Source organism: Nelumbo nucifera, chromosome 3 (genome assembly GCF_055504915.1).
Source record: "Nelumbo nucifera cultivar China Antique chromosome 3, China Antique-T2T, whole genome shotgun sequence".
Lineage (NCBI taxonomy): Eukaryota > Viridiplantae > Streptophyta > Magnoliopsida > Proteales > Nelumbonaceae > Nelumbo > Nelumbo nucifera.
The window spans coordinates 48,675,442-48,689,398 of NC_142651.1; the positions used below are offsets into that span (position 1 = coordinate 48,675,442).

The window sequence follows — 13,957 nt, forward strand, 5'->3', positions numbered from 1 at the left end:
CCCTTCCTCTCTTCTAATCATTCCCCATTAATTCTTTATACAGACTTCACCACTATTGGGGGTCCCAAACCTTTTAGGTTTGAGGCAATGTGTTGCTTTGAATTAAGTGTAAATGAGATCATTAGTCAAGTTTGGAGTGTTGATAGCAGTGGCTGTAGGGTGATTTTGTTCATCAAGAAGACAAATTTACTAGTTCAAAAGATTAGAGAATGGCATAAAACCCAGTTTAGGGATATTTTCAAGAGGAAACAAAATATTTTAACTAGATTGGAGAATGTTCAAAATCAAATTTCGGTTGGTTGTAACAACACGACTCTCATAAATACGAATGACAATGGGGCGGGGTGGGACTGGGTTTTGCCTGCCTCGTACCCGACCTCAAATTCAAATTCCCTGCCTTGAACGCTGATGGGGCTAAAAATCCTAACCCCATCCCCATCTCCACGGGGAATGGAGATCCTTGACTTTTCCCTGCCCCGCCCCGGTCATTCTTACTTGTATACTTATTAATTTGTTTTTTAATTTTTTTGAAACCTCGCTAGAACTATTTTATATTATATATAATACTAGCGGGGACCCATGCAGTGCACATGATTTATTAAGTGAAAGCTAAATAATAGAAATTGTCATTTACTAAAATACCCCATATAGTTTCATGGATTTACTAAAATCTACCCTATAGTTAGCATTTTACTAAAACACCACTTATAATTTGCAATGGATTTAATTAATCTTTCATTAGATGATAGTGGAAAATGACAGTGTCGACCATAATGTTCATTTAAATAAATTTAATCAAAAAGAAAATAAAAATAAAAATATCATTTTTCCCTTAATAAGACATAGGCAACCACTCTATTGGTTATATTTGGTCAATTTTGTTTTTTATACAAAAAAAAGTGTTAAGGGTATTTTTGAAATAAAAAATATGGGCCTAATGGCAAAACAAACAATCCTTAATGAAATGTTGATTAAGTAAATAAGTTGTAAAATATATGGGATGTTTTAGTAAAATGAAAATTATAATGTAGGTTTAAGTAAATATGTAAAACTATAAGGTGTGTTCTAGTAAATGACCCTAAGGTTGTGTTTGGAATCAGTGTAAAACGTCATCATTTTACACTGAACCAGAAAGTGACCATTGTTTTTTTTTTTAAATAGTGATGGGTGGAAGAGTGTAAAGTTTTACATCGATAAAATCAATGTATCGATTATTGGTGTAAAACTTTAGAGGTGATGAGGTTTACATCTATTATCGACGTAAAACTACACTCCATCCAAATACATGCAAAACTGAAATGGAGTGTAGTTTTACGTCAATAATAATCACACCCTCTTTCCAAATGTATATAAAACCAAACTGGAGGTTTACATCAGTTCTTGATTTACATCGCATCCAAATGTAGCCTAATAGAAACACATAAGAGCATACAATTGCTTTATATTTTCAACTTTTTAAATAATTAATAATTATTCATATTTTATATACTACTTTTAATAAATTTTTTATAATACAAAAAATAACAATAATTAATTTCAATTAGGTTTATTCATTAAACTGATGAAACCGATCAACTCGACTTGAGTTGGTCGGTTTTCTAGTATTTTAGGTCAGCTTTGGTTAAAAAATTTCCCAATTCAACCAAGTTTGATCAGTTTCACTTTGACCATTTGTAAACCAACCAAAATAAAACGACCTAACCATGGTTATATATTAATATTTATATTTTAGATATAATTTTTAATATAGAAAATTGGAAAATTTCCCATATTTCTTAATCTAAAATGTTTTATATCATAAATCTAATTTTTTAATAGTTGCACTATAATTTTTAAAATTAAATTAACTTTTAAATCTTTTGAACCAATTGTCCAAACCAAAAAATCGACCCAAACAGATACAACTTGAGTGGGTCGGTTTTCACAAAAGGTCAGTCGATTTCAGTCGACCAACTCCCCAACTTGACCAGGTCGATTTGGTTGGCCAAATAGCCTATAACCGAACGGGACCAATTCATGGACACTCATGATTTCAGCTATAAATTAATAGTCTCATCTCTAATAAATAGCAATAGTTTAATCTCCAACAATTATTGAAAATTTATAGTGAAAATACACAATTCTGTTCTGGAGAATTATCAACAATTCCATTCCAGTCAAAGAGAAGATTCTCTGCTCAACAAGATGGATCCTATATTTTCTGCCAAATGGATGTTGAGACTGTTCATCATTTATTTCTAGAATGTCAATGTTCGAACTCCTGCTCGCAATGAAAAAATTTTCAAAAACAATAGTATTTCAAATCATTGGGTCATTAGGAAAACCAATAGCATTTTTTAGAATATTTTTTCTTCTCAATTAAACGTAACACCTGAACCTCCTGTTCAGATATGCTTGCAAATTAAGGAAAATACTGATTGTGTCATCTTTACCCATGCGGGAAGAATCAACCAATTTTCATACTCTACAAATTGCACAACTTTTTGCTATCTATAAAGGAACTTTAATCGCGCAAACTCTTGGAAAATCACATCTTTTGATCTGTTCTGACTCCCAATCAGTTATACAAGCACTTCAACATCATTCCTCTATACATTCGTCTCTTATGAGCCTCTCAATTGAGAGACTATTGAGACCAAAAATTTACTGTTTTCTTTTGGAACGATTAAGTTACGGTACAGTATTATATTCCTGCTCACACCGAATAGCAAAATTAGAGGTAAACAGTATGGAATCAGTTGTATTATATTAGTACCTTCCTTTTTATCCTACTCTACAAATTTTTTTGTATTATTATAATTTTACGAGAGATATTCCTAATACATGGTAGGATGTGCGTGTGAGGAGCAGATCCGGTCCGGTCTCTGATGTCTTTTACCACGTTTTTTCGTCCTTCAACCACTTCACTTCAACAAGGTCTATAGACTCTGTTCTGTTGTTAAATACAAAGGACGGACAGCTTCTGTCAAGTATTCATCTGACTTCATCAATCATTCTCGTCAAGGTAGACGGCACGTCGTCCGCACCAAAACCAATCCCATCCATCCATATCATCCAGTCAACTTTGGTCTAGACTGGCCTCGTCACTCGTAAATTCTAGAGACGACCCACCCCATCATGTACTTCTCCTTCTCAAATTATATCATATCTTCCCTCCTATATATATAAACGCATCATCAATCGATTTCACCAACCAGTCTAGAGACTCTAGACTTAATTAACATTCATTGATGATCATTATCACCATCTTCATCTTCAGCTCTACCCAGTAGAATAGTACTCTTCCACCCTCCATGACCATGGCCATTCCCATCCCTCCTTCTGACCTGCTTTTCACCTTTAAGGAGGGACGACACTACAGGTACAGCTCGCTCGACGCGTTGCAGTCCAGAAAGCCCAATCTGCTGGCAGCGGTTTCCGCCCAGAACTCGCCATTTTTAGGCTTTGATTCCTCCAGAGAGCTTTTCGCTACCAGGAGGCCGGCGGCGGTGATTGCTGGGGTCTTGTCTAGGACGACAAACGATGACTACTCCATGTCGTCGATCATCACCGAGCTTCAAAGAGAGAGGTTGCAAGAAGAAGAACAAGTGGAGGAAGAGGAGGTTACAACAGCGACGCGACCCAAGAGACGCATAGCAGACTTCTGGCGTGAGATCCATGGCCAAGGCGACTGGACTGGTATGCTCGACCCAATCGATCCCCTCTTGCGCTCCGAGCTCATTCGCTACGGGGAGATGGCACAAGCTTGCTACGACGCCTTCGACTATGACCCTTCCTCCAGGTACTGTGGCAGCTGCCGATTCATGCGTCGCAAATTCTTCGACTGTCTGGGGATGGCCAACTTCGGCTACGACGTTTCTCGCTACCTCTACGCCACCACCAACATCAACCTCCCCAACTTCTTCAAGAAGTCTCGGTGGCCCAAGGTCTGGAGTCGGAACGCCAACTGGATCGGCTACGTCGCTGTTTCTAACGACGAGACCTCGGCGAGCCTCGGCCGCCGTGACATAACCATCGCCTGGAGGGGCACCGTGACACGGCTCGAGTGGATCGCCGACCTGATGGACTTCCTCCGGCCGGTTTCCTCCGACAAGATCCCGTGCCCCGATCCGTCCGTCAAGGTCGAGTCGGGGTTCCTGGACGTCTACACGGACAAGGACGAAACGTGTCGGTTCTGCAAGTACTCGGCCCGGGAGCAGATCCTAAGCGAAGTCAAGAGGCTGACGCAGCAGTACCCAGACGAGGAGCTGAGCATAACCATGACCGGCCACAGCCTGGGTAGCGCGCTGGCGATGCTGAGCGCTTATGACATAGCAGAGACGGGCGTGAACGTGACGGGGGACGGCCGGGCAGTTCCGGTAACGGTTTTCTCGTTCTCGGGACCGAGGGTCGGGAACGTGAGATTCAAGGAGCGGGTGGAGAGGTTGGGGGTGAAGGTGCTGAGGGTGGTGAACGTTCACGACACGGTGCCCAAGGTTCCGGGAATACTGTTCAACGAGCATGTGCCGGAGTTGGTGCACCGGTTGGCGCAGTGGTTGCCGTGGTGTTACTCGCACGTCGGAGTAGAGCTCACGCTGGACCACAAGCACTCTCCCTTCCTCAACGGCACTGGCGATCCCTCCTGCTTCCACAACCTGGAGGCTCTGCTGCATTTGCTCGACGGGTTAGTCTTATCTTTTCTCCTTTTCTTCGAGGTTATTTCAGGCATTTTCCATTTATTCTCCAACTCATGAATCCTGATTCCTGATAGGAATTAGGAAATGCTAAAATGGAGAGAAGGAACCCAATACACAAAGAGGCAAAGGCAACAATAACAGCTAAGAGCCTGAAACAGTAAAATGCAATAATCAAGATGCTGCTGACTTGACATCAGAACATCATCGTCAAGGGCCCATGGTTCCTCTGCGTAATCGTGGGACCCAGAACTGCAAGGTGTGTAACATCCAACGGCTGGGACTGGGAATATCAACTTAAGATGGAACAAGTTGCTCCTGACCGTTGGATGGAGGAACAGAAGGAAAACGGTCAACCCATACAAGACAGTCGCGTGGTGGGTGTTGAGACCACATCTCCGCCCCACAACTTTCCGCCCCATAATGACACACAGCACATCCCCGTGGGGCGTTGTGAGGCGGAGATGTGAACTCGTGGGTGTTAGGCATAGAAGTCACTAGACAGACACAGACCAGACCAGCTATTGTTGTTATTTTTTATTTTTTAATTATTAAAGTTTTTTACTCATGGCTCATTAAAAAACAGAAATGCAAATGGCATCTGATTAGAATATCAACATCCGATCTGTTGATAATTGGGTCAAACATTGATCCACCATAATTTGATTCGATCAGATCCATAAATCTAATTATCTATTCATCACATTCCGGAAAGACTTCGACAGATCAATCCTCGGTGAATTTTAACCCAATTGGTTGGTTACCACTTACCACTTTTGTATGATGCCAGTTGGTTAGTGCAAGTATTAAAATAGGGAAAACCTATGATGCTTGCAAGATTAAGTATCGGGTGTATCGAATCCCTATCGATGCATTCAATAGAGCGACTGATATAAAATCATTTTATAAAATTTAAAACTTTGGAATTATGAGTTTTAATTGACAGACTGATACTCAACTTGAATATCAGGTATATTGATATTCTAGTTTTTGATTGTTTGTTTATTTTATTATATTTTCAGTTTAATTTATTAATGGTGTTAAATCCAAATCAAATTTGATTGCTGGCTTGTTGCTTAATTGGTAAATTAGGAAAGTTTTATAAAAATAAAAAATTAGATACTTATATTGGTTACGTGTACGTTATACAAGTTAAATCCAAATACCATATATCATTTATGGTTAATACTTGCTTTGATACATGTATAACATGTGCTCGATCTTACACTAAGGCTGCATTTGACATTATTTATTTTAAGGACTTATCTCCTTTTTGTGGTTAAAATACCCCTATAAAACACTGAGTTTTTAATTGCAAAAAAGGGATAATTCCTTAAAATAAGTAATGCCGATTGCAGCCTATATATATTATATATATATATATATATATATAATTTTCTATTTGATTTTAAAATTATCAATTTAATGGGATCTTTAGGGATGTAATTATTTTATTTATTATGATTTTAAGAAAATTGGGCCCCATAATTAATTTGAAAAAACATTATTTTCTTAAATTTTTTGGTACAGTAGTTTCTTAAAATTGAATATATTTTCATCATCACACAAAGAAGTTATTTATTTTGCAAAAGCAACTTTTTCTCAAATTGAAATTATTAAACAATCCTTTTCAATGCACTCGAAATGGTTGGTGATGACTTTCAACCTTGACATGTGAAAATAAAAATGATTTTTTATAATGGTTACTTTTTTGATAATTATTTTATAATATTTATTTTCTACAATAATATAACAAAAAACATTTCATTCTTCTTTTCCTTTTTCATTGTCAATTTGCATGTTACACATTGAAGAATACCAAAAATAGAGCCTCCAATGGGAAAGCACAAAAATCATGCAAACATTCTATGAACACAACATTTAGCTGCATATTATGTTGAATTTATGGGGATATATTTTCAATGTATTTCTAGATGATATGCCATCATGTTATTTGCATCGTTTTTGCTTTGACGAAATCTCATCTCCTAAAAACATGTGATTCAATATTCATGTGATTGTGATGAAGATTCATGAGTTGTCTAGTAGATGGCATGATTATGAAATGGGTCCGACTATGATATCGAAAAGATATGTTATCTGAAATCTTTTTTATCAATCAATTGGTATCATAAACGTGATAGCCAATCAAGTGTTATTTATCAAAATTCATAAATGGGTTTTGATTGGTCAAAACTCTTTTGATACCATGACTTTCTGCATCATAGATTTTTCCTTATGAAACATTTGCCTTCACAACTCTTGCATTTGCCATATAAGAGTGGAATATATATGAATTTTTATTTTCATTTCACTTACATAGAAAAGAAATGACTGGCGCTTAATTTGGAGGAATTCGCTAAGCTTAAAATACTTACTTCTTTTCAGTTTTTACTAGTGTGAGAGTATATGCTATGCATGTGTGTGCGCAAGCACAGCAAAAATTTAAGCTAACAATATCTTATTAAATTTAACTTTTATAACCTGCACCAAAATCAAGGCAAGTATTTGCATTATAATAGTATAGATGACTTCTGAACCACTTAAGAGCTGTCAATCTGCTGGATCTGGTTTGAGATAAGGGTTTACTAGTGTCAAGTTGATTAATAACCAGTTTTATAAGATAGACCTAGAACCAAACCAATTGTTCATTGAAATAATTGGGTTTAATCGGATTAGGCCCAGTTATACTTAATATCTATAATTGGGTCTGATATTAACAACTTACGACTCCATTTTTAATAATATATAACCTCAATAAACAAATGTCTTTAATCAAAATTATCTTATATTTTATGAAATTTAACCCCTTAGACATAAAAATAACAGAAATTACAAGAAACATTTACATTGCTTATATATAAATCGTTTGAAACAGCAGGAACTGGTCTTGATCCACTTATTAATCGGGGATACAAACAAAGAACCAGAACCAACATAATCGGTTTGGCCGGTTCAATTCTATTATTGGATAGACCGATCCATTGACATCTCTAGAGAGGTAGCCAAATAATGGGACTAAAAAATTCTCAGAATTGACAAATTCAAACCTACTGTCTACTGAAATTAAAATTCCCAAGTGAGACAGCTTTTGAGAGATGTAGTTATTATATTTAGTGGATCAGCTTCTTCTTTCATTTTATTGCTTGAGCTCATCAATCAATCAATCATACATGTATATATGGCCTTAATTAACTTTGAAACACGTACGTACAGGTACCATGGGAAGGGCCAAAGATTTGTGCTTTCAAGTGGAAGGGACCCTGCGTTAGTGAACAAAGCCTCTGACTTCTTGAAGGATCACTACCTGGTTCCACCTTACTGGAGGCAAGATGAGAACAAAGGAATGGTGAGGAATCAGGAAGGACGGTGGGTGCAGCCAGAAAGGCCAAAGCATGAGGACCATCCATCTGATATTCATCATCACCTTCGGCAATTAGGTCTAGCCAAGGATGAATAGTCTCTCTCTCTCTCTTCTCATGTGAATTAATGGGTGGAATTAGAATGAAATATTTAGCAATGTATTTATATGGCGTGCCAAAGCCCATTTTCCTATAAAAAAATAGTGATTGGTTTTGAAATATTTCAAATATTTGGCTTTCAAACCAAGGGGATGTTTGGAACCGTGGCCATTTAAAAAAATAACGGTGTCATGTCAGATTCACATAGGCATTTCAACAAATTCTCATGTATCTCATTGTTTGGTTCAACCGATTATTAAAAAGTCAGACATGCCTCAAAAATCGGGACCCCACCGATGCATTGATGAACCATTTTCCCCAACGGTTGACTAATGTATATCCTATGTGGTGCTTATCTGTCAGCACATACATGAAAAACGGTGATGAAAATCACCTTACCAAACAGCATAGTGTTCATTGCCTACGTGGCAGAAGCATCTTTTTTTTTTTTTTTTGTGAAAAACAGGTCTTGGAAGCATAGGCATTTTTCTTGAAAATTGGTCCCAAAAAGCGCCCACGCTTTCAAACACCATGCAAATTATATCCATGTTTGGGAGGGCTGAAGCTTTGGTTGAGTTACTTTGGAGAAGCTGCTAAAAGAAGATTCAATGAAAAACCCAAGCTTTGGCCGTGATTTTTGACCAGTAGCATTAGGGTGGGGACTTTAGAAATCCAAAAAACCAACATGGGAAACCCATTCAGGAGGGCTTCCATGAGGTGTCTTCTGGTGTTGCATGTAGGGGTGTCATTTAGACTGGATTTGGTCCAATCTGATTCAGTCTAATGTGAGTCCATTACAAATGGACATGGTCCCATGCAATCCAATGAATATTTTGGACTATTTTGGACCGGTCCAGAGACTGTCCAATCTGTTCAAATTCCTGTTAATTTAGGTTAGTTTCAACTCAAACCTGGTCCATTGACACCTATGTTCTTATCTTCTATCAATGGACCAGATATTGGCTCAATCCAATATAAAGTTATTATGGACGGATCAGTTCCAATCCAATATGTCATATTAGTCTGTCTAGTACGTCCAAATTCAATATGTTTTATTGGTCCGTTCAATCCGTTCAAATTGATTTTGATTTGGATGGGGTCCAACCCAAAACCAGTCCATTGATAACCCTAATTGCATCAGCCTGTTTGATAAAGATAGAGAAAGTTGAAACACAAGTCGAAAAATCAACTTTCCAGTGAAGCAATCATCATAAGGAGCTTCTTAAAAGTGGCTCGTCAACGCAGATCAATCATCACAAAAGTCCTCCCAAATGGACTCATAATACCCACACTTGAAAACAACTTTCCTTTTCCTTTTTCTTGTTATTTTTTCTTTTCTTTCTTTCTTTCTTTCTGTAATTTTTAAATAGACAACCGGCAAAGTTGCTTGATTGAAATTTCACAAAAAATCGTCAATTACAATAGGTTTAATTCCTTGTTCCACATAAAAATCACATTTACAAGTGATTTTCCCTGTGTGTGCTCCAAGGACAATCATGTACCACTGCCATAAAATGAAAAATGTTTATACCCTTTTCTTTCACTGTTGAATTCATCTCATTCGAGTTTATTTGTTGATGTTGCAGTGAAAACGTTATGATGTTCTTCAAATTCCCTGTTTATAAACTTGTGAAAGTCTACTTTCTATGAGTTATGGAAGAACAAGCAACATTATTTTTACATTTTAATCCCAACTCTGCAGCCATTATTTATATATTTTTACAAAGGATCCTAATGTCCCAAAATCTCCTTTCAAGAAATGAACCAATCCCTTTCATCTTCATTCCTAATATGTTAAGTCAAGTGAATTATAGAGGCTGATGGTGCCTATGTGGCTGAAGGTTGGGGGGTTATGGGTAGGGGAGAATAAGGAAAAAAAATAAGGGTAAGTATCAAATTCTACACAGGCTACCCCGTGTTGTGTAGTTTCATGAAGTCAAAAAAAAAAAAAAGGAAAAATAAGAATTAGAAAGGCCCATATTGAAAATCTTCTCTAGAAGGCAAAAGGAATGGCAATGGGGCGAGTCTCTCCCCATCCCCGTCCCTGCTAACGGGGATAAGGTTATCTCCATCCCCGTTCCCGCTAACGGGGATAAGGTTATCCCCATCCCTGTCCCCATAGGGATCCCCATTCCCTGTGATTTTTTATAATGTTAAGCATTTTGTTTTTGTTTTCTATTTTATTTTAAAAAATAAAAATAAGATAATTAAAATTTACAATCCTATTAGAAAAGATTCATACATAGTCAACCATATTTTAAAAATACTAATATATAGATGTATGTGTACATATATACATATATAACATATGCATACATATATATTAGTGGGGATCCCATAGGGCGAGGATCGAGATCCCCGCAGGGCGGGGAGTGCTCTCCTCGTTCCCGCCCTGTCCCCGCTAACGGGAATGAAAATTTCTCCATCCCTGTCCCCACAGAGGGAAAATCATCTCCATCCCCTTCCCATTTGGGGCGGATCCCCATAGGGATCGGGGAAATTGCCATCCCTAAATGGCAATGGAAGTCAAAAAGCATTAATAGAAGAATATGTAATTAAGAGACTGATGAATGGCATACTTTTCTAGATCACGGTTTTACCTTGCAATTAAAGGTTCTTTTTTTTTTTTTTGCTCCAAGGGGCTACACAATGAGGGGAGGGGGGTAGACTATCCCCTATCCCCCAAACCCATAAACCCCACAACCTAGGTACAGGTGGGATTTGATCCCAAGTCTCTACTACAACCAGCAAGAGACTTTATCAACCTGCTGGTTGGCACCTTGCAATATAATTAAAGGTTCTCTCTGTAGGCAAGAACGACTCTAGAGCCCTTGTTAACCTCCGAAGGTCTGAGGAAGATGGTGGTTCTTAGAGGAGAGAGAAAGGTGGTGAAGGAAGGTGATGTTAGTGAGGAGAGAGAAAGGTGGTGAAGGAAGGTGATGTTAGTGAGGAGAGAGAAAGGTGGTGAAGGAAGGTGATGTTAGTGAGGAGAGAATTCAGATCCCTCCATTCAGGCATGGATATATTGGTGGGGGGTCTTTATCCCCCACCCCCATCACCCCAGCCCACCCCACCAAAGTTAAAACCATTATTTGTCCTTCAGGATCACTTTTTAATGCCCCTCCAACTCTCAAAATTAAAAAAAAATGTTTGTTTTTCTTAAAAAGATCTTAGGCCGGCATAATTCTTCTACTCCCTATCTCATTTTTTTTATTTAACTTGGCCACCCAAAAGAAAATTCCTAGCTCCGCTACTACCCCCCCCCCCCCTCTATAATCTTCTTTCTCCTTTGAATCTTATAGAGCTTTAAGGACTAAGTGGATATAAGTGGCTAGCTGTCAACAGCCATAAATCATCAATCAAGCCTTGGTTTTCCATTTTGGCTTGGACCGGACCAACTTGGTTCAGGTTCGAGTTGGGTCCTAGATCTAAGGCCTTTTATAAATCGATGGTCTTGTATGATCAAAAAAGAAGGAAAAAGGAGCTTTATTAATTGAGCTCCAATCAGGAGTTCAGATGGGGTTCCCACAAATAGCTTTGGGGTAACGGGGTAGTTCGATTAGCTTAGACACGGGATTGGCGAGGTGTAGGGGCTTTCTTAGGCTAAGCTCATGTGCAAAGCTTCCCCTGCATGTGTGTTGTGCAGTGCTGGTCCATACATTGTCCCCATGAGCAATTGTGTGTCCATGAGGAACCCTGGTAGCCATACTAGCTATTAACCAAGGCCACCCCACAAGGGGTGTTGGTCTTGGGAGTGCTAAGGGTAGACACCCAAGAAGGTTGACCACTCCTCCTTAAAGAAAATGTTAAGCTTTTGGAGGTTTGCTAGAAGGATACATCACTTTTCTGAAAAATCGTACTAGTAGTGTTTATGATAATGCCACTCAACACAATCCACCAAGCATAGGTAAGGCTTACCCTGTGCCAGACCGTGACATACTGGCATATTTCAACAATGTATATATACATATCAAAACAAGGAAGTCTAGCAAATTTCTCCTTTTTTATTTATTTTTTATTTTTTTAATCCATGTCATTTTCAAAACTACTAATTTGAAACTCTACTTTCTCCCCCAAAAAATCTTTCTAAAATCTCTCTATCTCTCTCCCACACGTTCCAATAACCTAAATAATCTAATATCCTAGAAATTCTCCTAAACAACCTCCCCCACTATCTCCAACTTTCTCCTAAGTTATCTCTTGTTTAGTAGAGTTTCTCCTCAAAATTATCTCTAATTTTTATTTATCTTCTCCCCCACTTTTTATCTACATCTATCTAAAGAAAGTTTGAATTAAAAAATTCTAACAAAATTATATAATAACTTTAAGATATTTATTAAAAAGATAAAAATAATTATAATCGACTTAATAATTTTTATATTATTAATAATTATATATTTTTACAAAGTTCATCATGAAATTATGTACAAACAATATAAATTATGTTTTTTTGGATTATTCAATCTAAATGTTATTCAAATAATAAAAATCTAACATTAAAAATGAAATATTATTTAAATATTTCAATATTAAATATCTTAAATAAAAAAATTAAAATTAAATATTTTAAATAGTTACTAAATAACTTTCAATTATAATAAATAGATTAAGATTTTAAGTATTTAGTTAAATAACGAAATATTTAATATAATTAGATTTTAAATAGTTAAAATAACAAAATTATGTATTAATAGCACTATAATTTTATGGATTATTAAATTCAACAAGTAATTAATATTTTAAAATTTAAATAATTATATTATTTCCATAAATAAATAATATTATAAATAAATAATTTCATTTGTACCAATTAATAATTCTAGAAAATAACTTTAAAAAATTATTATTTATTAATAATAATTTTAAAAACTTATTCTTTATTTAATATTGATGATGCACGATTTGGAGCTCCTAGTTGGGTGGTAGCTCAGATGTTGAGTTGGTGGCTTCCTTGCTAAGAGCGATTCAGATGTCGAGTTGGAGAATTTCCTCGCTGGGAAATGACTCGGATGCCGAGCTGACTAGGCCAGTGAGCTGCATATCCTTCCAAAGAGCCCTGCAAGAAGGCAATGTTAGAGTGTCCCGGGTTTCTTTACCCGGGGTAGACACTCCGATGCTTAAGTCAGTGAATCAGAGATTCAATGAGAGAGCTAGAGAGGTACGTTGCACATCATTTTTCTGAGGTTGGAGGTAAGGCCTTTATATAGGCATTCTTGGTGTGGGCTTCACGCATTGCACCCGAGATTTCTGGGAGGTCCTGCCCAACCGTTCCAAAATCCACAGAGGTCACCGTACACGTAGACTAGTCTTCGTGCCTTGCTTGGTGTCCTCCGGAACACTCGGTACAGGGGTCAACTTCCGAGAGACCCAGGGGTGATGGGGCATGTATGCAGAATTAGTCAACGAGCACGTCTCGCAGGTTGCCACCTGGACCTCAATCAGGTTAGCAAGCCCTCGAGGGAGGTTGCCAGGTTGGGGTCGAAGTCAGAATGTGATCTAGAACTCCATTACTTTGGTAAGTCACCGCCTAGGTGGCACCTGGGTGTCATCCAGTTGTTTCGGGATGCCATGTGCCATGATGTCATTAGAGGGCCAAATTCGCCCTTATCAATTGCCCCCCGCTCCCAAGCTGAGGAAAGCTCGACGAAGGGAGTAGATTGTTCCTTTTGCCTGGAATGACTGATTTGATGAGCTCGAAGTTGTAGACGTCAATCCAATTTGCTCCTTAGGTCAGAATAGTCTAAGTGTTGAATGCAGCCTTACGTAGGCCCTCACCATCTTGGTTAACGGGACACTGGAGCGAACTTATCCACACGAGGAGAG

General features: G+C 37.7%; 1 protein-coding gene across 2 annotated transcripts; it reads left to right on the plus strand.

Moving 5' to 3' along the window:
- Positions 1–2,739: 2,739 nt before the first annotated feature.
- Positions 2,740–8,256, plus strand: LOC104609553 (phospholipase A1-Igamma1, chloroplastic-like). Of its 2 annotated transcripts, XR_016083502.1 has the most exons (3): positions 2,743–4,663; positions 4,751–4,932; positions 7,890–8,028. XR_016083502.1 is itself a non-coding variant. In XM_010275897.3 (2 exons), exons 1-2 carry the CDS (start codon positions 3,294–3,296, stop codon positions 8,131–8,133), a joined length of 1,614 nt encoding a protein of 537 aa, XP_010274199.1. In that variant the 5' UTR covers positions 2,740–3,293; the 3' UTR covers positions 8,134–8,256. The 2 variants fall into 2 exon arrangements, 1 of the variants encoding a protein (XP_010274199.1); XM_010275897.3 differs by lacking the exon at positions 4,751–4,932 and having other exon boundaries at positions 2,740–4,663; positions 7,890–8,256.
- Positions 8,257–13,957: the final 5,701 nt, after the last annotated feature.